Consider the following 25,435-nt stretch of genomic DNA (forward strand, 5'->3'; position numbering starts at 1 on the left):
ACCCACCGAGCGCCGTCTCCGAAGCTGGCTTCGGACTGCGACGCTTCAAATCCCACAGCTGCACCGCATGCCGGGTAACGCTCGCAATGACCGTACTGTTGGTGGGTGACCAGTACGCGGCCTGGATCGGCGCAAAGCCCGCCGTCAGCGTCACGACCGGTTCGGTAAGGTCCTCGATCCAAACTCGCACACTCCAATCACCGCTGCAGGTGAGGAAGATCTTGGGACTCCACGGTGAGTGTTCGATGCAGAAGATGCCCCGGTTGTGCATCTGCCATACGCCCAGATGCTGAAACGGATCGTTGATGCTACACCAATGGACCGCTCCCTCGTCCGTACCGACGTAGTACTTGTCCTTGTGCACCGGATGGATCGTAATGCAGAGTGCTTGTGGATGCAGATCGGACTGGATGGGCATGAGCGGTGGTGCCACGGACTGTTCTTCGCCATCACCAACCGAACCACCACCAGCAGTGCCCTCGATCTTGCCCTCAACACGGTCCAACCGTAGCAACGGGTACGTCAACAGATACTCCCCGATCGTGAGCGTGTACTTCATGATCCAACCGCTCTGTGACACCGCAATCACCTCGTCCTTACCCTCGTTATCGAACTCGACCCACCGGAGGTCCCAGATCGGTTGGTAGATCGGGAACTTGTCCCGTTCGGATACGGCCAGCGGCGTTGGCGTAGCATCGGTAATGTCACGGATTTGCACCTTACCATCGAACAGTCCAACTGCCAGTAGCTGCGGTGTACGGTGCGAGAAGGCAACGCACGTCACCGGACAATCGAACCGGTAGCGACGCTCCGGATTGACGGGATTCTTGATGTTCCACACGTACACGTACCCGGTGCCACGGTCTTCGCTTACCGTGTGGCCATAGATGCCGTATGCGATGGCCACGATGTCACCGTTCGCTGGACACCAGGAAGCGCACGCGACTGCCTTCCCGAGCGTCTCGACCGTCCGGTAGCGCCAGAGTGTCTCCAATCGGTACAGATACTGCACGTCCACCCGGCACGGATCCGGTGGGTACATGTTGCGGAACCGGATCTGCTGCTCCCGGTACACATTCCCCGCCAGTAACCGTTGCAGGATCATGGAGGAAAGGTGGAAGTTTGGGTTGCGGTTCAGCCGGTCATCGATGTCCTCCATGCCTTCGCGAGAGTACGTCGTAATCTCCAGCTTGGCCGACGATTCGGCCACATTGATCTCTTTGGTGTGCCGTTCGAGATCGTTGTAGGTGTCGTACATGTCGTAGTTGGACACGAACGAGGCCACGTCCTGCCGCTGGATGCATTCGGTGTTGACCGAGCGGGACTTGCAGGGAAGATCGCGCGTTTGCGCTTCGGCGTCGGCCGTACGGCGGGCTCGTGGGCGCGTTTCGAAGGCACGGTTTTGCTCCAGTACGAGGGCCGCTTCCTCTGCATCCTGGGACACGACGTGGCTGGGGCTTTCGTACAGTACGATGTCGTCGGTTTCGGTGAGCCGGATCTTGACGTGGTAGGTTTTGGTGTCCGCACCGAGCGTTGGGCTGCGCCGATCGAACACACCCTCGAAGTTGGGCTGATGGTCCAGCCCGTCGAATCCGTCCGCCTTGTCTGCCGCATTCTGTGGGCCACGGAACGGGAGATGGTCGAGTCGGGGTTAGAAGTTACCTTTGCTACGACCGGGACACTCCATTACCGGTGCTGCTCCTGCGTCATCCATCGTTGCAGCTTCTTTTTCTTTTTCTTGTTCTTCTACTTCTTCGTGTTCTTCTTCAATCGGACACAGACCACACTCGAATTGCTCCCGGAAGTGACACCAAGCGAAGGACTCCTCACCGAACAGTGGTGGCGCGAGTGTGTTCGGCGTACGGTCAACCCCATCGACCCCGGCAATCTGTGACGGTATGGCAACGCAACAAACAAACACCCGGCGGGAAGGGAGAACCCCCCGTTGGTTACAACCACTCACACCATGGTAACGGAACGCTCGCTGTAGGGGCGGTGTCGTTTAGCCGCTTCGAGCCGATCCAGAGGAATGCTTACTTGCAAGCGATGGCGTTGCTCCAACCGGTGCACTATTTCCATCACGAACGGACTACCGCTGGTCACGCCGGCAGTCCGGAGCGCTGTGGGAAGGAAGTGCACCGCCGACTTCACGGAATCGTTCGCTTTGGTACACATTTTTTTTTCAACAAAATTTCGGATTTCAAACCGTCCTCCTCGAGTGATCTTGAGTAGTTGTTGTGACAGTTTACAGCGGAGTTGAAAGTACAGGAATGCATCGCAATGGGTGCTTCGATTGTTGGATAAATAAATAAATTAGTTTATTGTGCAATTGAAACATTTGAGAAACTTCTTTTCCTTCTTCTCCTTCCGCAAGAAGTAGAGATCTGTGAAGGCAATGGAGGGATAAATAAGAAGGGGGAAGATTAGACAGATTAGATGCTGGTGGCACTTCCCGACCACGCCGTGTGCTCTACTTACTCAGTAAACTGTTGCCCGGTGGTTGCAGCAGCGACTCGTTCGTTTCCATCGCCCGCTGCACACCGTAATCGAAGGCGAGCGCGGTCAGGCGGCGAAACAGTTTGGTAACATTCTCACCGGTCCGGGCCGATACCGGCCAGTACTCGGCATTGATCTCGTACGCCATCTTGATTGCCTCCAGCTCGATATCACAGAGCGCTTGGTCGTCCTGAGGAATGGCCGTTCGAAGGGGTAATTCGTGGTTTCAGACTTTTTTTTCTCGATGAACTCTGCTTCTTGTATAGACTTACCAGAAGGTCCTTTTTGGTACCGACGAGGAACTTGAGTATCGGGGTGCGTGGATTTAGCCGGAGCGCCTCATCTAACCATCGTTTACCGTTGAGTAGTGAGTCTGGGCGCGTCATATCGAACACCACCACGATGGCACTGGCGTTGCGGTAGTACGATTGGGCGATACACTTGAACCGCTCATGCCCGGCCGTATCCCAGCTATCAGGAAAAAAGCAACACAGGAGTCAGAGGGCACCAATCGGAATTCACAATCGTCGTGCATACTTACATCTGCAGTGTGTACGCTTGGTTTAGCACCTGGAACCGTTCCACCTCAAAATCGAGCCCGATCGTAGCGGTATAGTCATTGCCCTCGAACGACTCGTGACAGAACCGGTGCACCAGTGACGTCTTTCCGGCCGCTACGTCACCGATGAAGATGGCCTTGCACGGAGCAAGCAGAAACGGTACGACGGCCTGGGTGGCACGCTTTGTCCGCTCACTAAAGTCCAGCTCCCGGTACGGCGTCACCTGGCAGCTGTAGGGGCGCGGATAATGGTCGATCTGGCGCGTCCCATAGTCCACGTTGTTGTTCAGCACCTCGTAATTGGTCTTGGGTTTTGGTCGACCTGCCTTCGTGTGTTTCCGATAGAGTGGCATCGCGGCTAGGAAAGGGGATCCTCTCGGTCACAGCACCGGTACGCGACTGACGATGGTGGAAGGCCAGGACTCAGGATACACACGTAGGACGCCGGTGCGTGGCGCTGGAATGGAAAAGGATAAACTTCCACGGACATGCGGCACGGTCCGCACGCATACCACCAACTGGCATCGCGATGGTAAAAGCCCGCACGACTGTGGCCCGATCTGCGGCCCGAACCATTGGCAAGGTAACCGCCACGGTAACCAACAACGGCAGCAACACGCAACAACAAGGCTGCGACCAAGGTCTATATAGGGTTCCCAATAGAGGAGTGATAGAGAGGGCAACGAACGAACCGTTTCAACAGAGTTTCCATCGGTTCTAGGTTTAGCGCGGTCGTTGGGTGCGGGTTTCATTTCCCGATTACGCGAGACAGCGTGAGAGAGAGAGAAAGAGAGGGGGGAGGGGTAGCTCGTGGTGAATGCGTTACACTCGAATGGTTTTACGGTGCGGCTGCAAGGTGTTCGACTCTATTTCGTTCCAAGCAAACGAAACGGCTCGAGACGGCGCGCAGACGAACACGGAGTCCGGAGAAAGCGGAAGCCGAACGAAGGACATCAACGATCGAGCAAGCGACGAGTGAGTGAGCGAGTGAACGAAGGCGAAGAAGTGGGAAAGGGAAACGAAAGCACACCTATGCTGAGGCTGAAAAGGATACGGGATGCCGGGTGGGTTGGCACACATGGCGGTGTGACGAGCGGAAATGGAACAAACACAATAGGCAAAGGGAACGACGACCGAGATGTTCGATCTCTCTCTCTCGTAGCAACAGCGCAGCTAACACCAGGTGTGCAAGGATCCCGATCCGGAACCCTAGACGCAGCACAAGAGGACAACAAGGGCATAGATGAGACGTTTCGAGGTTTCTTATTGCTGCCTGCCAGAAGCAACAGGGTCTAGAGAGCATCTTGAACTGAACCCATATGTCGTGATCGGTGTCGTGGTACAATGGGGAAGAAGATGCAATGAAATCCGTCATTGCACAAGGCACATCATGGGCCCGGAGTATCAATCATGCTCTCGTTTTAGCTCATTGTTACCATGAGCAGCAGCAGCAGCAGCAGCTGTTGGTACCTTGGGATCGACAACCACGCGTCAGCCCGCGCTCGCATTCCTTGGAACATCTCCAGATGGTGGATACGCAATTGATTACGGTCGTGCTGGTCTTTCAAGAACTGGAATGATGATGGTAGCGATGAAGAGATCATATTTTGTGCTCCATCTTCAACACCCTCTCACCCTAACCATCAACCGGATACTATCCGGATCATAATCGTGTGGGATCGCTTCCCAGTCCTACGTGCCTTCGATCACTTTATTACGAAACGATCGCGATGCGCACTGCAACGGATGGCACATTAGCGATGGCCTCGGCCTGGTTGGTGTGGTCGGTTGGCATGAGTTATGATTCCAAGTTATGCTGTTTTCGCAATGGCAGCGAACAGGAATTTGGAATTCCATTAAACTCATCCTCAACGCGGATCGAAACAAAGTTGTTTTCCTTTCTGGCCTTCACTCCTAGCTGCCGATGCTGTTGCACACCTCAGCTAATGAACGTCTTCGCTGCTGTCGTCGTTTGCTGACAGGATTGCGACACAACGCTGGGGTGTACCAGAACCAAACCACTCCATATCGGGGAGTTGTAGGCCGGTCGGTACCGGGGTTCTAGCCAGAACAGACAACCTACACGCACGTATCGATCCACATCCATGGCTCACTGTTTGTGAGCCGTTGCAATGCTGCCATTCGATTGCAGCCGATCGCGATTTCGTAATGAAACTTTTAAAGCCTGTTTTGTTGAGAGTTTGGCCGATTCGTTTTAGACACTGCGCTGTCCCTAGTAGACTTATCCTAGCAGTACCTTTTGGTATCTTTTTTTTGCGTTTAGTTTGTATATTTAGCGATAATGGTGTTAATAAAAACAAAGCATGTTTATGAGAAGGTTTACACGTACCGTGCAACACATAAGTGTTTACCGCATTCAAACCATGCTTGATTTTGATGGACGTTAAAACACACGTAACAAGGCAACTTTGATAAATACAAGAAATTTCACATTTGACTTTACCAATCAAAAAGAGTATTCTGAAGGATTTAGTTCATTTACGCAGATAAATTTGTCCGTAAGATCTGAAATTGTGACGTCAAATCAAATGGTTTCACCATTGGGATAACGTTCATTCGAAATTTGATCAAAGAAAAGTAAATTGTAATTGTAACCGTGTCAATTTGGTCTAATTTAGGTAGCTATTCTTACTGCAGGGATGCAGTTATTTTTTCGATACTTAAAAAGTATCAAAGAATCTGTGGTACTGTGCAAAAATAAATTGGTTGATGTCAAAGTTAAAACTGTTCAAGCTCATGTAACGAACTATCGAATAATTTGCCCTCAATATTACTGGAAGCAATGGAAAAAACAAACAAAATGACATATTTTGTTCTTTCTTTCGTCATTTCTTTGCCTATTCTGTGCGGCCAGATTCAAACGGAAACATGCTTTAGCTCCCGTTCGTCGTCGTTGTGGTTGTCGTAGTGGATCGATGGTGGTTGATGTGGCTGGCTCCCTGCTCATCATACTCGCGCAATGATTTATTTGCATTTATTTACCAAGCGGCATCGACATCCCACGTCCCCACACGACGATCATCATCAGGCGGCAGCCCATTGGCATTGGGTGATCAGTCCCTTTTCATCCGGACTTCACTCCACCGGGTTGCCGGGTCGGTTGCCCTCGGTTTCCATTATCAGTGCCGTTCGTTTGCATCCCGTGCAAACGCACGGTGCAACGCCTCTCTAACCAACCTAACCCGCATCAGCTGCTCGATCCGCCGCGGATGGGAACAGCTTCGGTTCTCCCAGCACTCTAGCAGGTGCAGATGCGAAACGAGGCGGGGGAAATGGTGTTCGGATGGTTTCGTGCATTCGCACATTAGTGCGCTCGCTCCATGCCTAGACTAACCAGCTTCGGGCGGGTGGGAAACAATCGAGCCGGAACGCTGGAGGAGGTTGCGAAGATGACGAATGGTGACGCGCTGGACGACTGACTGGGTTGGCGAAGCAGCAAAATCACTATTCCGTGCGGTAATATTAATCAGATCGCTAGTGCCAGCGCCAGTAGACGTCGGTGGTGACGGTTGCGTGCGTGAGCGAAGGCCAAGGCGATTCCTGGGAGACAACGCAACGGCGAACGGTGCATTAAATCAGCGACCACAGTGGCCACTCGTTGGGCAAGTTTACTAGCTGTGAATGTGTGAGTGTCCATGTGTGTGTGTGTGTGAAAGGTGATATGGTTTACTTCCTGTTGTTTGGACATTGCTTTGCGTTGTTTGAAAACAAACGGAACAAAACAGTTGATTAAACGGTCGTCGTCGGCTGCAACAAAGAGAAACAGAGAGCGAAAGAGGAAGAGAGCAAGTGTTGACAAGTGTTTGTACGGGTCGTTTGTTATCTCCACATAACCGATAACAACGGTTTCATCACGAGGAATCCACATCGATTTCGTGAAGAAAAGATAAAAGACTTCAACGCACCGCGACCGGTGCCAAGCGACGAACCCTCGATTTTGTGATAAGCAAAACGCATAATAGGGGCACTAAACACTGCCATGGTGACCAATTCCCGCTTGTCAGGCGTGAGGAGTGAGGCATTTGATAAATTCCGCGACCCAGAAGCCACCGGTCAGGGTTTGCGGTTCGCAGCTGCTTCCTATCACCGTCGATGTCGTTACGAGCACCGTACGGCCGCTCGGTAACCGGATACCTTTTGCTTGTGGTTCAGCCGCCTCCAATACATTCGCACCGCACGTGTTCCGGATCGATCGATCGATCGCCGAGGATTCGGGAGCTCGTAGGTCTTTTGATTTTCCTGATTTCTTTTTCGGACGAACGCGAGCACGCGAGACTTTGAAATTCGATCGCCATCTCCGTCGGGTCCGTGCGCTACCGTTGGTGACACCGTGTCCTGTGAGTGTGCGTGCGTGGTGGTCACCGCTTCCTGGTTTGTGGTTTTGGTGGTACATTTAAAGCACCTGCCTTATACATGATCACACACAAGGGAACATAAGCATCAGACATCAAGACAACGTCAGCTCATCGGCATCCGCCCAAGACGCATCACCGGTTCAGCGAAGTCAAACGAGGCCGGCCGGCCCCGTTAGCTGGTGGGTGTCAATTCAAACCTGGCACACCGCGAGCTGCCGTTTCGCACTGGCTAGCGCTGGTTTTGAGCTAGCGGGAAAAAGCACCTCACTCCCGACCATGTAGCGAATGGAATTAAAGTATTCCAACGAACTCCACCAACCTGCGCTGCTGCTGCTGCTGCTGCTCATGAGGAAACGGTTATTGTTTTTCATGCTGTTCCGCGACGTTACCTGGAACAGAGATTAATGCACTGCAGTAACATTTGCAATTGCTGCTGCTGCTGCTGCAGATGCTAGAATGTAATTGTTGTCGAGCGCAACTGAGGAGCAACAATAGGTACGGCTATTTCGTACGCGTATCAACCGTCTGTTCATCATTGCACGGACCACAGACCACAGTGGGCGCTACAGAAAAGTGAAAATCATTTCCATTAGGGCTCGGTACCGGGCACGGGCACTTCTACTACAGCGGACACCGATCTGCTCGCCGTGATGCCGTGAAGTGTGCAACAAGAAAGTAGCTACCACCCTCGACACACACACATCAGAATATAGTGAGCACATTCGAAATCATTAAAATTAATCAGCGGTCTTGGTGGCGGCTCTCATCATCCCGATCATCCGTGCGCTGGATCATGCCTTCTCCCTCCCGAATGACAGTACCCGACCACCGGATGCCACCCTTCACTCGTCACGGCTTTCAATTCAAAAATCATAATCTCGCTGGACCAATTTCTGGTCCCGCCAGCGGCCAACGTACCGGTCCGGTGTGTCGGTTCGGTTCGGTCCACTGGTGGTGGTTGGTGCCGTTCCGGTTCGGTTACGGTTTTCGGGCTGCAGCAACAATCCCTGATCCATACCGGTACCCGGCCAAGGAAGTCAAAGTGAGGCGGGAAGGGAGGCACCCATCCTGTGAAAGGCGGGGCAGCGATCGTAATAATCAGAGAGAGAGAGGGAGAGAGAGAGAGAACGAAGAACATAAGTACGATCAAGAGAGTCGTCTTGTAATTAAAAGAAGATTTAGCACAAACGCATCTTCTCGGAAGCGTGACGAGATGGAGACACAGAGAGCGAGTGAGAGAGAGAGAGAGTATGACGCTGATTATATGCTCTGGCGCTCGATTACCCGAAGAGTGTCTGTGAGGCCCACCCTGGCGAAGCCCTCCCACCCCTCGCCACACTCCCTGTGTGTTTGTTGAGAATCGTCGCTGCCGAACCATAAGGCACCGAAGTCGTTACGGTTTTTTGCGTTACGCCTCGGCACCGCCTGTTGTTGTCCCCTTGTTGCTGCAAAGCGCCCCCGGTCTCTATTAAGATGGTGGCCGTAGATACCCTTAACGACAGTTTGCAGTTGCAGCTCTCGGTTCTCGCTTCCCTTTTCCTGTTTTGGTTCCGCTCGGGCGATCAAGCGCAAAATTCTGTTTGTGACCGCACGCGGACTTTGGCGCTCTCTGCTTGCTATCGCGCAGAGAAACCACTTTATCAGAAGCCACTCTACGTGGTCTGCAGCTCGGGACAAGGGACAGAGTAAGGCACAAGGTAGGGAATGTCCGTAAAACATCACAAAATAAAATTGGATTGAATGCGTTAATGCGATCCCTCTAACTGGACATAAACTGAAGCAACAGCAACAGCAACAGGTTGACGCTCGTGTTCGATCACCCAAGACGGTGCTGCGGTGATCTGGCGCAGTAAAATCATAGATTTTACTACCGACAACAGTTTAGTGAAACCGCTTAGACTGAGCCTAGCGGTCGGTTGGCTCGGAAATCGGCGCCGCCATGACGGTGGTCTGCCGTCGGCTGCTGCTGCTGCTGCTGCTGCTGCTGTTGGTGTTACATCAATTCTCTCGCTTGATCGGAGCTTTTACGAGCATGTTTTTTGTTGTGTGGTTGGCCGGGCAGGGAAATCATCATTCCAATATCGATCCCAGCGAAAGATCGACGCACGCTTGGGCACGCTGCACGTGCGCACGAAGAATTCGAAGAATCTACGCTCCCGGCGGTTCCCGTGGTACCGCTGGGTGAGAATTGATCTCGCGCCTTCAGCCCCCCTCCCACGGGAGCCACTGATGCCGGTGTGTTCCCGGTTCCCCCCGTGTAAGCTAATTGTCGCCTCTGTCTCGAGTCTCCGTTTGGTTTTTGGGTTGGGATCCCGCTCAGCATGAGCCAGCCAGCCAGCCATACCTCTCGATCAACCTCGAATCCCGGTGTGCGATCGGCATCTCCTGATTTTCGGCTGAACAGCGGACATCAACGACGCACGCACGGTACGCAACGTGGCGTCGGATGAGGGCGGCCATTAATAAGTTTATCGATCGGTGTTTTCTTCCTCATCCTCTTCATCTTCTGTTTATCGATCAACGATCACCGATCTGACGACAGACCGTGGCAGACCTGTCAGCGTACGCCTTCCCTCCCCGCGCGGGGGGTGCCGGTATGATGTGGTTGGTTTCGGTGATGATTTCGGAGCGATCGAAGCGGTGCTCCAGGCGGTCCCTTTGAGGCGGACCCAGCGGAGGTTTCGAATTCTTATTCCCGTTGATTGAATTAAAGCTAGACCCCGCGGGGGAAGTGTCTTACAGGTGAGCAAGGAGTAACCAGGAACAAGATCCAAGCGTGGACGAAAGGTGGTTCGTAAGGTATGAAGCCTCAGCCCGGGGGAAGGTTGTTTACGAAATATTTAATATTCAAATAGCCGCCGTAGCGTTCGCGCTGAGATGTGCCTAAATGGTCGTTTGTAGCGTGTTTTGTTACACCGCAGGAGTTTGCGTCACGGACAAAGCCACTATCCATCAGCTCCAGCATCAGCTTGTCTCGTTGTTGCTGCTGCTGCTTCTGCTGCTGCTGCAATTGCGAATTACGTAGCTCGCAATCGTATGCAACATCCGCCCGCACACGATCATCTTTCGGCACAATCGGTACTACGATTGGCCGCAGCCGCAGAGAGTAAAAAGAGCGTCGCTTGGTGGGGTGGAGGGGGATCATCCGTTTATGAATTAAACATAAAACACTTGCCGCATGCTTCTCATCGTGCCGGAGTGAACGAACAATAGGCCACAGCGATTGTCCGTCCGTTCTTTATGCCACGAGGAAAACACAGACATGTACAGACGAGCAACACAGTGAGCCTTCCTGTCACTAACAATGGAGGGAGGGGGAGAGTCCGGACAACGAAACAAATAAACACATCATACGCGCGTACACCTCATCGCAACCCCAAAACACACATACACACGCACGCGCTAGTCTCTCCTTAATGGGTTTAGTAGCAGCAGCAGCAGCAGCAGCAACAGCACCGCCACCAACAGCTTTATGCTGTCTCGTGCTCATACAAGCATAGCGCACCTACAACTCGTAGCAGCAGCAGGTCTAAGGCCTTTCCACTTCGCTGACCCTGCGGCCACTCTCAGACTCAGGCAGTGAGTTCGTTGGACTTTATAATTTACCCAGTATGATCCACGCAACGCAACGCAGCAGCAGCCCTCAAGAAGCCAACCACGCCACGCCACGCCACGGCACGCTCACCCACCGTTCCGGTCTCGCCGGGACCAGCACCGGGACCGGGAAGTGTACTTCCTGTAGCGCTTATGTCATGATCGCAAAATGTTCGTCGCAGAAGACGTCGTACGCGTCGATGATGGCGATGAAGACGAGACAAAGACGAGAGCGTGACGATTGGCACCGAGGCCACCATTTCGGGGCGGGGGGCGAAGGTTGACCTCATAGCTCACCCCCGGGGGCCGGGGGAGTGGTAGGGCCACAAGCACCAAAAGGGAAGGAAAGGCGGATCCTCCTTCTCGGGGAGGAAGTTAACGGAAGTGACGACGACTTCTAGCGACGACGATCAGCGGTGCGTATCTTCGTGTTTCTCGGAGAAGGAGAAGCAGAAGGAGAAGCAGAAGGAGGAAGGGGGTGCCCGTTTCGTGAGCGTTGGACCGAGGATGACGCCGAGGATGGCCTCCTTAGTATTCCATAGAGCACCCGCTGGCTTCGGACATCGAGGAACTGCCCCCCTTATTATTATTGTTTTGGACTCAAGTCCGAGCACTAAGCACTGTGTGTGTGTCGGCCTCTGGTCTATCCCCTGGGTGCGTGGTGGGGGTGCTATCTTCCTCTCTCTCTCTGTCTCTCGCTCGCTCGCACACACAAAAAGTTGCTGCTGGTGATCGTGATATGCTTTCTGGGGAGCATAAGACCGGGCGGGGGGCCGAAGTGAGCTCAATGGTTTATGAGCGGAACCGCGTGGCTAGCTATGCTATGTTGCTGTTGCACTCGCACTCGCATTGTTTTTTTTAATTAAACATACACACACGGACACACATACGGCGATCGGTGTACGATCGTTCATCGTGTGTTCTACGCTCTCACTGCTGCTGCTGCTGCTGCTGCTGCTGCTACTACTTGCGTGCGAGAAAGTGACGCAAAAACAAGGGCGAGTGGAAATTTGCGGGGCCGCACAGGAGCCTCCTTTCCCCTCTCTCTCTCTCTCTCCCTCTACGCGAGTAAGCACACTGCTAGTAGGGAAGACACAAAAGCAAAAAAAAAACCAACACCAAACTGTACTACGCTAAATCAAACCCTGCGCCCACCTGCGCCCAGAGGAAGTGGCGGCAGCAGCAGCAGAGAGAGAGAGAGAGAGAGAGAGAGAGAGAGAGAGAGAGAGAGAGATAGAGGTAGAAGGGAGTACGCTCGAGTGCGCCGGGCCCGAGACACCCCTCTCCCCTTTGCGTTGCGGCTATTACCCTCCAGCAACGACGACGGTGGTGGCCGTTCCGATCATTGTGCCGGCAACCCGGCAGTTGGGGCTCATCGCATTTGCTAATCTAATACCATTCAGGTGACATCGTCATCGTCGTCGTCGTTGTCGTCGTCGAGATGGTCGCAAGTGGCCGCAGTGCTGGTGAAGTGAGTCATCAGTGTGGTTAAAAGTGTCGCTCCCGGGGATCGATCCCCGGATCGGATTTGCTTCAAACGCAAACGATCCTCGTTCGTTCGTGATCCGTTGAGCGCGTCCGTGGAGTCCGTGCGTCCACGAGTGAAATTAGATTAATTAGTGTGCCTCTCTCTCTCTCTCTCTCCCTCTCGCTCTCTCTCTCCGTCGTTCAGCGTTCGTGAAAGTTGTGACGCGATTTCTGCGGCCGAGGCCTTTGCAAATGAGTGCGTGACCGGTTTATGTGTGGCGCGATGACGTGCACGATGCCAGCATACTGATGATGATCACCGTTGCCGCTGCTGCTGCTACTGATGTGTGTGTGCTTGCGTAGTGCATCTTTGCGGTGCAATTGAGTGACTTGGTTTGATGCGAGATGCTCGCCCCCCCCGGGGCCTGTGATTAGCGCGAACGACAGCGAACGGCCATTCCCGGGGGAGAAAGTTGTTGTCAAGAATTTTTGCGAAAGTATACCCTAGTGTGTGTGCGTTAGTGGTGGTGTGTGAGAACGTGGCGGTGGGTGTTTTGGCGTGTGAAAATGTTTTCCAGGCTATGCAAAAACACCATCTTCCCGACGGGAGTCAATCAAAGCCAGCAGCAACCAGCCACGACGTCGCACCGGAGCACCACGAGCTCGGATGGCATCGGAACACCGTCAACGGTAGGAGGTATGTAGCACACATAAGCAAGCGCACGATATGTTACAATGCCTGGACGTGGCCTGGACGGGCTCGCGCTTACATTGTAACGATCACATTTTTCAAACACTCGAAACCAATGCAGCACACACACGGCGGGTGAAGCTCGATCGTTGTTGCTGGGATGGAGAAGAAAGAAGGAGGGTACTGGAAAAATAAAGAGAAAGAGAGAGAAAGAGAGAGCAAGCTTCCAATGAAGCGAAATGGTCTAGGCAGGTCCGGTTCTGTAATTTAAAGCTTCTGCTCCAACCCCAAATGATGACGACGACGACGACGATGCCGTTCGTTAAGGGATCACCACCACCGTTGGGATGGATCATTTGCTGTCAGCACCCGTCTGTCCGTCCGTTCGTTGGTCTCGGTCTCGGACGCGAGGACCTTTGAGGATCGTTTGTTAGGAAGGTAACAAATAGAGCCACTTTACGGACAAAACGGCACACCGCAACAGCCTTGATCGTGATCGTCGGGGTGGGGAGGCTGCGTTGATGAGTTTGGATCTCTTTGCGACTGTCTTTTTGACGTCATTCCCCCCATTCCTCGGGGTTCGCGGGGCTCATCGTCAGGTTGAACACGATACTGATGCCGCCTGACCGGCTGGCCGCCCGCCCGCCACATTACATACATCAGCGGGACCTCGGGAGATCTCGATCCTTCGCCCCCTCTCGCGCGCTCTCTCTCTCTCTCTCTCTCTCTCTCCCTCTCTTTCACTTACGATGATCAAAGTTTTGGGCTGAGACCTATCATAACATCAGTCATTGCATGATGGGGGCCTGCGCTTGGAACCGTTGACTAGGAACCGCATTGCAGCGCGATGCATCGGCACGCTCTCCACCTTCTGCCACGAATCGCCTCGAGGAGTCCGTGAGTGTTGGACAGGAAGGTGGTGAAGGGGGTGAAGAAGTCGTGATTGATTTTCGTCTGGATGCGAGAAGCACGAGACCGACGAGCCCGGACACGAGGCCATCGGCCGCCGATCAGAACATTTCATCACTCCCTCCATTCCGCGTCCCCGTCCCCGGTCGGAGGGGGGCCGAGCGGTTCTATTGGAAGCATAAATCCATCCCGATCGTACGCTTTTTTTTTCAAAATGGAGAAAAGAACCCGTCTCCACAGACCGATGGTTACACGTGAAATTATAACATAATCGCACCGCACCGCTTCGTAGCATCATAGCGACCGAAGCACCGCACCGGTGATCGTTTTTGGAATGTGTTTCTCTCCACTATCCGGCCAGCATAAATGTTTATGCGAATGCGATGCACCTCGCACTGGGCGGCTTGGCTTGGAGGTGGTGTACCCGCCATAACGAGCCCAGCATTTGCTCCGGAGGGTGGATTGGAGTTTATGATCGCCGACCGATCACTCGCGAGCGCCCTAGCCAGAGAGAAAGAGAGAGAGCGTGAGAGAGAGAGAGAGGGTGGTTAATGCTATATATTGCCAGCGTGCCCTTCCCGGAACCATCAGAACCAATGATCCGGTGGTCCAGGATGGGTGTTACATACCCATCTGCCAGCCATAACAGCGTCGATCATCATCATCGTCGTTGTCGTCGTCGTCGTCGTCGTCGCCATTCCATCGCAAGGAGCGGTGTTTCGTTACAAAACGGTTCGACTGTCCGGTGCTGGCGTTTTTTTAGGTGAAATGGATACCTGATCTTCCCGGTCTAATAGTAGTGGTAGAAGTAGTAGTGGTAGCAGCCTCAGGATGCCTACCAATGGTTGTAGGTCTGGACAAACCACAACGAGGATAAGATTGATTGTGGGCCTTCTTAGTACGGGAACACATACACACCCGAAAGGGCTAAACGGGGGGAACAAAACCTTTCTCCGCCTTTTTGCGTTGGTATTGCTGCTCTTTTCAGCCATTTGCCGTCAAGTTAGAGCATCACAAACATTCCATAAAGCGATATCAAGACCGGCATTGAAAGTCGGAGCGTTACCTGTCTAATGAGAAACCATTTTGTTTATGCAATTGCGCATGAAAAGCGCATCGAAAACATGGCAATTGAGTGGGAAAGTGAGCGCTACTACCTCACTGAATCGTTCATTAATCTTTTGCGCTCATAATTAAGGAATTCTTACTTTCATCCCACGTATTGACATTTAGCTAACAACAACAACAGCAACATCATCATCATTTTCATCGTAATCTCATAATTGCTACCGCGTAATTACGCTTCAGCTTCAAGCGGCGCCCGGAATTCTGTTCCGCAAAAGGCGAGTGAACGGTCGTGTGCGAGCTCCCCGTTAAAAAAAGCCGCTGGGCCAGCTGATGGGCCAGCTTTTGCGCTGGCCACGTAAACCAATAGGACCGCCAATGGTGGACGGCGCCCAGCCTAGATAATTGTGTATGTATACCGCACCACATCAGCAGCATCACGCCCGCCACCACAAACAAGATCGATCTATTCGCGTCATCTCCCTTCCTTCCGCCCTAGCAAGGCCACGGAACACTCGCCGGCGCGCATTTTGCTCGCGTGTGCGTCGGCGTAAATCCGCATGTTCCCCCATCCCTTGCTTGCGCCTCTCGTCCGTTGTGATGAGCATTTTTCGGAAGTGCGGCCTTCCGACTAGGCCCGCAGGGTTGGGGAATGAAGTCTTCTCTTGGCAGTCGGACAGACGGACAGGAAACTCGCTCGCAACACCACCACCCGGGCAGGTATCTACCTGCGGCCAACCGTGCCGTCCGTTCCCATTCGTTATGATGGTACATTCGGGCGCCGGTTGCTCCGGCTGGTAGAGAAAGGGCGGTAAGTAAATTGAAGTTGGTTGCTGCTCGATATTGGGTTTTAAATTAAATTTTCCAATTACCCCGGCTCCTCCCGGGTGCGCTGCTGTAACGTCGTGCTAGTCATGGGCGGCGGTGAAGGAGACGCTTCAACGATCCGGTGGAATTCGATCAAACACGTTCAGACCCCGAGAGAGAGAGAGAGAGAGAGAGAGATTAAGGTGAAGGATCACGCTGGGCAGGGCAGAGGGTGCAGAGAAAACGGCTGATTAGTGGTTAATTATTTCTTCTCGATGAAGCTGTCGCTCGGGCATTCGCATTCACTCGCGCATTCCGGTTTCGTGACTTTCGGTACGAGGTGGCCTCTTGATTGTTAGCCTCACATTACACGCTGATACACACACACACACATACGCGCTCAGAGAATCTCTCAGGCATTCTGTTGTTCTGGGCAAACGGTTTGATATCTTTATTTTAATCCACAAGGGTGGCTCACTCTTAGCTCAAACCCATGGTTGCTGGAAGCTGGTTGCTGGGAGTACAGCTCGTTACAACTTGACCGCAGCGGAAATGGCCGCTTCTCCTGCGTTAAAGCCCTGCTCGATCTCGATTTTATGCTTTTTGCCATTCGCTGGTTCTTGACGATGAATGAAATCGGTTTCAGGATCCATTAGACGTGAGCCATAAATTTATTGATCAAAGAAGGCTCCGGGTCAGGATTGGAATGTTTATGTTTACGTTTATCAGCCTTATGAAGCGCAACGGGAAATGATCTATGGTATTAGATCCCTTTAATTACAATCAGCTACATGTTTTTTTTTATAGATGATTATACAATTTCTGGTAATGATTTGTAAACCAAAACGGCGTAAATAGAACGTTTCCTCGTTGTTCACGGTCAGGGATTGTCTTCGTTTTAAACTTCGTCGCGTTCGCGACTAAATGGTTTATTTTTTTATGGCTTAATTGTTGCATACCTTTTAAACTATTGACTTTTCTGAATCATGCATTATTACTTGAAGGATAATTATTTTGTATTTGCGTTAACCTGGTAAAAACCTGTTGTTAAAAAGGAAAATATGCTTGTATTCCTATTTCAGTTAACCTGTTTTGATCAATCGATAAATTCAACAAATATGTAATCAATGATAAACATGCGAAATCATGCTTTTAATGTTAAACCGGTTAAACATGCTCTTCTTGGTATTTTCAAAACCATGTAAAATAGCCAGAAGTCGTCTTGAAAAGATTTACAAAATCACGAAACTATGAACTACCTCATCCACATGCAGGTTATGGTACTAACTGCCGGAATGCCAACAAAACCTTCGGAAAACGAATCACAAACGACACATTCCACATACCGATCCAAAGCGGGAAAGGGATGCTGGGTTGCTGATGCCTGGCGGGGTCGTCCACCAGGGTCAAACCAAAAATTCCCTCCGAGGACGATGCTCTTCGGGGGCGGCAGAGAGAGAGAACGAGCGACCGGCCTGGCGGCTGGCTGGTTGGCTGGCTGGCTGGCAGGCGGGCTAACGTATAATCATAATTCACCATTTTACCCATCATCATCCGATGGTGCTGCTGGTGCTGCACCCGGTCTGCAGACAAACCATAAAACACCATTCGGCCGACGATATGTGGCGGGATCCGTATGGGAATGCATTTGAGCGGCACAAAACAAAAAAAAATAAAAAAGTTCTCTTCCACCGAGGACCACATGGAATGCGAGGGAAGGTGCCAAGGGTGGCCATTTTTAATTTTTGCAATGCATCATCCAACCCTGCTGGCTGCATACACACACACACACACACATGGGCTCGCGGATAATGCGCGGAAAGTAAGCGGAAAACTCCCGAAAAAAGGTCCCTCGAAAGAAGGCCACGATCGACGCGGCGAGAACCGTGGCACCGTTTGTTGGTTAGGAAGGGTGTGTGTGTGTGTGTGTGTGAGGGGGGGATGGTGATAGCGGTGCAATAATTACATTCTGCAAACCATACGGTTCAGGATTCTCGTCGATCATTACCGGGCCTTCTCTTTTGGTACCGCCGTAATCCTTTTTCTTAACCTTAACCGCTCGCTCGCTCGTCCGGTTTGATCGCTTCTCTTCGGTTTCTTCCTTTCGATTGCTCACGATCAGCGAGCGGAGAGGAGAAAAGAGGACTGAAATGGGGAGTGTGGACCGCAAGTTCTGCCTGCCAAAAAGCCGAACGAACAGGATCGACGTTGCATTGCACCATCTCGACTCAGCCTTTCGCTCGTTGGCCAACTGGCTTGAGTTCTCCACACTCCTTGAAGGCACTGAAGGGAGTGTGAGGATTCCTTGGGGGTGGTGGACTGATCGTGGCAAATTTGCAGCTCCAATAGCTCCGAGGAACCCAGAAAGAGAACCGAACTTTCGAGTCGATCCACGCAGGACACGGAGGATCAGGATCTGGGCGAGGGCGATCATCTGGTGGGGCGGTTGTTGATCGCGCTGATGGTGCGCGCTCGGTACTGTTGGCCCCATTGCGGTGTCCGGAACATTACCGCCCCGTTGCCGTGCGGTGCGGTGCGGTTTGGCGTTTTGTTTTACCATTTCTTTCGGTTCGGATGCATCCCCCCAACGTCCGGGACGTCAAAGAGTCGCGATGCGCGATCAAGACGAATGTGTTTGTGGAAAGCCAATCCTGAGCCAACGAAATCCTGCGCCAGCGAGCGAAGCGAAAGGCCATAAATAATCGCTTCTTTTATTGGTGGGTGGTTGAGGAGAAGGACGAGGACGCGCTGCACATTCTGAAGTGGCCTCTTGATCCCCCCCCCCCGCCCTCGCTTTTGCTGGATTCGGCGTGGAGGTGGAGTGGAGGGTAATTGCGAGGAACGTTTAATTTTATTTCGTTTCCTTTTAATTTTCACCTCGAAACAACTACAACGCGCCATCGTCTGCGCGAACCGCACACCCGGGAGAACGGCAACGGCCAGTCGCTTCGGTAAGCGGCCGAAAACGAGTCGCTGGAGACAGACGGAAGGGGAAAAGGAAACGGGACAGGGACAGGAAGAAAATGGACCGCCGTGTGGATCACCAAAAAGGAAGGCTACAATTTGAGCGATGGGTCAATCGAGATGGGTCACAGCTGCACAGCGGCCACATCGACGATCGGAGAGAGACAGAGAGAGAGAGGGAAAGGGAGACGCCAAGATAGACGAGGGGCCGAACATCCGATCCATCACGGCACGGTGACGAAAGATCGAGAGAGATCGGCGTGGCGCGATTTGCAGGATAACAAACGCCTGCACCGGACACCGTGGTGATCGGGATCGCGATCGATCATGGTTCGCTGTCGAAGGCGCGAGTCGCGAAGGTCACCGTTGCTGGTACTTTAAAGTCCCTCCACTTTGCCCGCCTTCGCCCGCTTTTCGGTAATAATGATCCGGTAATTTACGTGCCAGAACGCCTCCCTCGATCGGTGATCGGATCCGTGGATCGTTAAATGCGTGGATTGCCAATGCGGATCGAAGGATCGATCGATTCGACCGCTACGACGGTTTTATGACAAAAAACTTTCCAAACAAAAAAAAAAAAGACGAGCACCAAGAGGATGCGGGGACGGTTATCCTTTCTCCCCCGTGATCGTGAGCCTCCCTGCCTCCGAGTGGTCGGAGTTCCGAGTAGGACTCCCGATGCTTTGATGCTTCTGGACTTTAGCTTAAATTTAATTTTTATTATCCATTCACCACCGCGGTTGTTGCTTCATGCAGCCTCAAACACTGGGATTGAGTGTTTTCGCTGTGTGTTCTGGAACATGATACGGCAAAGCGGCTCGTGAGGCTCGTGGGCATGAGGAAAGGAGGCAGGAAGGGTCTAATAGCTCCCCCAACAGGCATTATTAATGTTTTACGGTAAGATGCATGCCACGAGTTGGTCAGAACCGAACGAAAAAACAGGAAAAAAATACTGCCATAAACGGCGCATCATTCCGTTCCGTTCCATACGGTTCTGGATCCCCTTGGCACCCTGGGTCCGGCCGTACCGGATCAGATCGATCGGATCGGTCATTCGTGCGGCTTTTGATTGTTTTTATGGGACTCTAAAATGGTGATCGAAACCGAAGCCGCTCGGCCCGTGTGTCATCTCATGGGAGTATTTTTGTTTTACTTTTGCTTACGCACACCCGGTGCCTGAGTGCAGGAATATCGCACCAAGACCCTGTCCGGCTTACACCCCCTCCCCCCAGGAGGGGGAATGTCTCATCGATCGGTCATTGGAATCGATTTCGATTTATGATCGGGCTTAAATGAATTTCTTTTCGGGGGGAAATTGGGAACCAAAACCGAAAACAACACTCAACGATGCAAATGTTTTGATCCGCGAGGGTGGTAAGATGCATCTGCTGCTGTTGCTGCTGCGAAGGGAGAATGTTTCTCTGATTCTTCGTTTGCTTCTGCTTCTGACCGACGTAGTTCGTACGAAGATGGTAAGCATAAGCCCGACGTAATCCCGACAGTGTTGAAACCAGAGAGTGCACATTGTGCCAAAAGGTACATTGTAGCACAAATTATGCAAAACAGTGCTGGTAAATCGCGCAAATAATTGGATGATTGGCTAGTTGTAATGGTTGCCTGTCTTCGGTAAATAGTACGCGATAAGCGTGCAGCCTTTAGCCTGTCAACCGCCTTTACCATTTCGCCTAGGCGTTCACATTGGCAGCGAATCGAATTGCTAGGTTTGCTACGATCGGTTCGGACGATTTAGTATCGGACTAAAAAAAACTGCCCCAAAGCATGGAAATGAACGGTAAACTCCTCTTGTTTTTGTCTGAAAACGTATGGATCTAGAGTACATTGGCTCATGTATGTTTAGTACTTTGTAGCGAAGCCGATCAGTCAGTAGATCTTTTGGACTGTGTTGTTGCGGAAATCCTCGAACGGACCAGGCACACTCTCCATTGAAAGATGTTATTTGACCATCCTTGAACTATTTTAATATCCTTATTTAATAGAAAAGTCTTCACCCTAGTGTCACGCGTTCTTTGGATAATGGAAACATTATCTCCGTTCTGGGGATGACTTATTGTCTGTAGTAATTTCAATAGTGTATATGGGCGAACATCTTGAAATTGTTTTTCAAAAAAGAAATATATCATTTGTATATGAAATATACGGGAATCTATCAGTGCTATGTAGATGTTTGTAGCTTTTTTGTCATTCTATTTACGAAGAGTTAAAAATCGACTCAAAAATCAATCTACTGATGCGCAGCGGTCGTCAAGAAACTTAGCAACGGTAGCTAAGACCCAAACTGTTGAGGTTTTTTTTAACACCTGTTCATTTTCCGGCTGCATTTTAGCGGGCTTTTGCATTTTTAGATCTACATGTTTGTTAAACAATCTTGGCATCATCATTCAATTTGTCATGACATTACTACCATTGTTCGATGGTATTGGTATTCAATGGTCGATACTGATGCACAACTAATGCAATTGGCTGTCTTACCAATCCGCCCAACACTGCCTAACCCCCCGCCTTTACTAGCTCCGATCGTGATCGCGTTGCGGTGAAATGCGAAAAGAACATCAGAGGCTCCTTTTAGAATGAAAACAACACAACACCGGACCGTCCACTTCTCCATATCAGGTCACCCGGTCCAGAGGCCCGGAGGCTTTTCGCGCTTCGCGATGATTCGCTATTTACATTCCAAACGAAGCCGAGCTACGGGATACGAAGATAATGGGGAAAAGAAGAAAAAAAAAACAGAAACCCGGAATCTTGTGTGGCCTTAGATTGTGGACCATCAAACGAAGACACAGTAGCAGCCGGAGCAGCAGCCGGAGCCGCACCCGTAGCATGATTACTGGCCAACCAAATATAATATGTTGCCCTGGCGGGAACCTCTCACCCAGGAGCGGATCCCAGAGGCTGCTCGGGCGCTCGGCGGTGGTGATCGGTTTTTTTTTGGAGCTGCTTAACACGCCCAGCTACCAGTCTTACTGCTGCACGCACGCTGCGTTGGAAAGATGATGATTATACGGTCTCTCCCCTTCCTTGCGTTTCGGTCCCCATCACCGGTGACGTTCGCTTTGACGGCTTTCCATCGTTCCATGTGCGAGACGTTTAAAGCCGTTCATCCGGACTCGCGGTTGAGGCGCTTGCCAAGATCAGCAAACGACGACGACGTCGGAGGCGGCGGCGGCGGCACTTGGGGCATCATTATCATCGAGCCGTCCAGCCGTCGAGCGTCCGTTTTTGGGGTCCAACCAGCCAGCCAGCCAGCCCGCCCGCCAGCGAATTATGCAAAACGGTTCCTCGTTTCTCCAGTTGCCAGAGACTAGAGAGAGAGAGAGGGAGAGCGCCTCAAGGCCTCGTTGCTTACGGGGCTTCCTTCCTCCTTGGGTCGCTCGATTGATGCCAACAAAACAAAACAAAAAAAAGACAAAAATCTGTCACGATCCCGGACTCCGGCCGTGGGTGACTGGACCGGACCGACCGATGTGCATTCCGGCGGCCTGGCCAGCCCGCAGCCGTTGACGGGGTGATGGTCGGTTGCCAATCTCACGAACATCGCGCGCGCTCATCACCCGTTCGCGATCCGTTCGCGATCCTCTCGTGTGGCATTACATTGTGGCAACCATCCCTGGTCCATTGGCCGACGTGCGCGCGCGCGTGTGTGTGTGTGTCGTTGTGGGCAAGATGGGGGGAGGTCTTTGGGGACTACCGCTAAACATGATGTTCCGGCCGCCGGTTGGATATGTGTGTATGGCCACCGCCACCGTCGCTGCCGATGCTGATCCGGATGATCAAAACAAGAGGAAACCAACCGTCAAGGAAGAAGGGAACCTAGAAGACGAAATAGAAGAAGAAGGTCGTGCGGTCAGGTTCGTGTTATCTCGCACGCGGGTCGTACACCAACCCCCTTTGCCTCGCCATACAAACCATGTCCCACGACCGATCACCGCTCACTCACTGTCGCTGGCGATTCGCTCTCTCTCTCTCTCTCTCTGCCGCGCATAAGAATGCAGCATAATCGCGCGAGGGCCATTCTGCAATTGCAGAATTCGTTTGCGGTGCGCAGTCCGGGTGATCGAGCGACCACGATGCTTGTCTCTCTCTCTCTCTCTCGAAGCGGACAAGCGGACACATCAACGCGCGCGAACCGCCAGCAAATGGTCACCACCAATGCTGCTGCTGCTGCTGATGATGATGGCAATGATGATGACCGGCTGCCACGGCCCAAGTCACGCATATCACGATCGCGCTATTAAATTCGATAGAGACAGAGAGACAGAGAGAGAAAGAGAGAGAGAGAGAGGCGGCGGCCCATAATATGCCTCTTTTTTCCCGTTGGTCGTTCTCGTCGTTCGTTTCGGGCAGCATTGCAGCAGATCACCCGGCCATCATCCGGCCAAATCCGGGAGAGGGAAAGGGGAGGGTGGCCGGTGGTTTGGTAAACATGCATCGGAATCATAAAGATCGGTCCCTGATTGCCCTGGGAGCCGGGCGCGGCGGTCGAGCGCAAACGCAGAATGCATCCAGCGCCGCGAATGGCATTCTCTTGCGCTCTCTACCTTTCTCTCTCTCTCTCTTTCGCTCCCTCTATCGCCGGTCGGTCGGTGATCCGAAACGGTTGATTTGCTGTTGTGTGTGTGTCTGTGTGTGCCTTCATCGATTCGCGGATCGCCGGAAACACGCAATGGAGCAAAGGTCGATGGTGCATCAAAGCCTCAAAAAGCGGCTGTTTAGAAGCCACACCTCGGCTTCAGCTCAGATCTGCGATCGATCTGCGTGAGTCCTTGACACCGCCGTCGGCCAATGTCCTGAGGGCGTCGGATACGCGCCAAAAATGCCAGGCTCCAGATTACGAGCCGTGATGATCCTGAATTTCATTTCCCTTTTTTTTTTTGGTTTTTGCCCCAAAAACCGATCCGATCACGATCCGTGATCGCTGGCGTGAGCTGGCGTTGGCGTTCAATGGCCCCCAGACCCCAGTAAGGACCTCGCCCTTACACCAGCGTGGGAATGCCGACGAAGATCGGTTTTCAGATCGATGATGATGATGATGATGGTGGTGTCGTCATCGGTTCGCATCGACGCAGCAGCAGCAGCAGCAAAAGTCACGCAACGTCGGTTCCCCCTCCCGGGGGGCGAAGGGAGGTTAATGATCCCTCGAGCCACGGGATCGATTTAATTGCTCGCCGGATCGAGCGGACGAACCGCGCGCCATGTTTCGGGGCCTTTCGACGCTTTATGACGCTTCACGGGAGCTTCAGTAGTGCGCGCGCGCGCGCCATAAATCGATAAACCGCAAAACAACGACCGGGCCTGACGGTTCCGACCGTTCCGGCGGCGTAATGCCGGTAGCCCGGGAGGGGGGTGAAAAATGTGCGGAAAAATAAATTCATCCCCGACTGGCCAAAACTGGCCAGCCAGTCATCCCGGATATCGTGTTCGCGGCGCACTAATGGATGATTAAATTATTATGATTTGCCTCCGATAATCCGTTCTCCAGTTCGTTCTGGCAGCGCGTTTAACGCGTCGAGCTCGTCGTGCAAGACATTCCTGGGCTCGAGATCGAGATCGCCCGGGTAGATCGAGATCGAAGGCCGTCGAGAGTCGCGTTTTACTTTCGTCGATGGTTCTAGCCGATGGTGGAAGGCTGCGGTTAGTGCTTATCGATCGGATGATCGCGACATGAAATAGGAAAAAGAGAAAGAGAGAGAGAGAGAGAGAGAAAGGGAGAGAGAAATCAAATTAAAGCCTAAAGCAGCATCTAGGAAGCTGCGGGGGCCCTGTGTGTGTGTGTGTGTCTTGTCGTTGGACCCCCGGACCGCGATTCGTCTTGACGGATGGCCGAATGGCGTTCGTTAGAACAAATAACCTCAGGGCTGCTAGTGAGAAGTCGTCGCCCTCGCTGACGTCTTGGATAAACGCGCAAAACGACGCGCCCAGATGCTCGATCTCCTCCCGAAAGAGAAAGAGAGAGAGAGAGAGAGAGAGAGGGAGAGTGAGAGAGAGAGAGAGAGAGAGAGAGAGAGAGTTCCAACGGACTGACTCCCAATCAATTGGGAGAAACGAACGAAGCACGAAAGTGACAGTGGACGTGAAGGACGTCGCGTTGCCAGGCGAAAAGCTACAAAATACCGTCCCCGGCTGGCCCGGCTGGCTCGCCGGCTGGACACGATAACATCTGGTACATCTTTTCGGTGGTGGGGAAGAGAGGCTGCGATACGCATCGGGCATAGGGAGATGGGTCGCGTGAATCGCGGTGATGCAATCGGGACTGGACGGTGGACCCCCCCCGTTTTTCCACGCCGGCGCGGTTGGAATGTGCAACCGACGCACCGACGCAAATGGACGCAACCGACGTCGGGGACCGCGGACGGACCAACCGGTAACCGGTAGCGAAACGCTACAATTAATTACGTTTGAATTAAGCAACGAATAAATTAATTGAGGCGCGCATCGACGTGATGCTGGTGGTGAAGGAGGAGAAGGAGAAGAAGGAGGCACACACAC

At 52.4% G+C, this 25,435-nt stretch overlaps 3 protein-coding genes across 8 annotated transcripts in view; 1 reads left to right on the top strand and 2 right to left on the bottom strand.

The window, feature by feature from the left end:
• The window catches only part of LOC125955597 (dynein axonemal intermediate chain 4), a 2,697-nt gene extending 983 nt beyond the window's left edge, over positions 1-1,714 (bottom strand). Inside the window, 2 exon segments of the mRNA XM_049686735.1 lie at positions 1-1,615; positions 1,691-1,714. The exon segment at positions 1-1,615 is cut by the window's left edge and continues 241 nt beyond it. Coding sequence (XP_049542692.1) covers positions 1-1,615; positions 1,691-1,714 — 1,639 coding nt within the window.
• Positions 1,715-2,298: 584 nt separating this feature from the next.
• On the bottom strand, positions 2,299-3,408 carry LOC125955598 (ras-related protein Rab-34). Its single transcript, XM_049686736.1, has 4 exons — positions 3,038-3,408; positions 2,769-2,967; positions 2,479-2,686; positions 2,299-2,384 (listed from the first exon to the last, which is right to left on the bottom strand). The coding sequence occupies exons 1-4, from the start codon at positions 3,406-3,408 to the stop codon at positions 2,314-2,316; spliced, it is 849 nt and encodes a 282-aa protein (XP_049542693.1). The 3' UTR covers positions 2,299-2,313.
• Positions 3,409-6,114: 2,706 nt separating this feature from the next.
• The window catches only part of LOC125954299 (mucin-19), a 35,137-nt gene continuing 15,816 nt past the window's right edge, over positions 6,115-25,435 (top strand). The window contains exons 1-3 of one of the 6 annotated variants that reach the window (XM_049684475.1): positions 6,355-6,732; positions 12,429-12,496; positions 12,698-13,189. In XM_049684475.1, the coding sequence (XP_049540432.1) occupies positions 13,060-13,189 (130 nt within the window). In that variant the 5' untranslated portion in view covers positions 6,355-6,732; positions 12,429-12,496; positions 12,698-13,059. Of the gene's footprint in view, positions 6,322-6,354; positions 7,298-12,428; positions 12,497-12,697; positions 13,190-25,435 lie in introns of those variants that run through there. The other 5 variants (XM_049684476.1, XM_049684472.1, XM_049684474.1 and 2 more) reach the window with 5 other exon arrangements.

The sequence above is a fragment of the Anopheles darlingi genome, chromosome 3, assembly GCF_943734745.1.
Source record: "Anopheles darlingi chromosome 3, idAnoDarlMG_H_01, whole genome shotgun sequence".
Lineage (NCBI taxonomy): Eukaryota > Metazoa > Arthropoda > Insecta > Diptera > Culicidae > Anopheles > Anopheles darlingi.

Coding starts and splice junctions, on each gene's coding strand:
- LOC125955598 (XM_049686736.1), bottom strand. CDS start 3,408: ATGCCACTCTATCGGAAACACACGAAGGCAGGTCGACCAAAACCCAAG. Junction 2,968..3,037: donor CAAGCGTACACACTGCAGAT/GTAAGTATGCAC, acceptor TTTTCCTGATAG/CTGGGATACGGCCGGGCATG. Junction 2,687..2,768: donor GTACCAAAAAGGACCTTCTG/GTAAGTCTATAC, acceptor GCCATTCCTCAG/GACGACCAAGCGCTCTGTGA.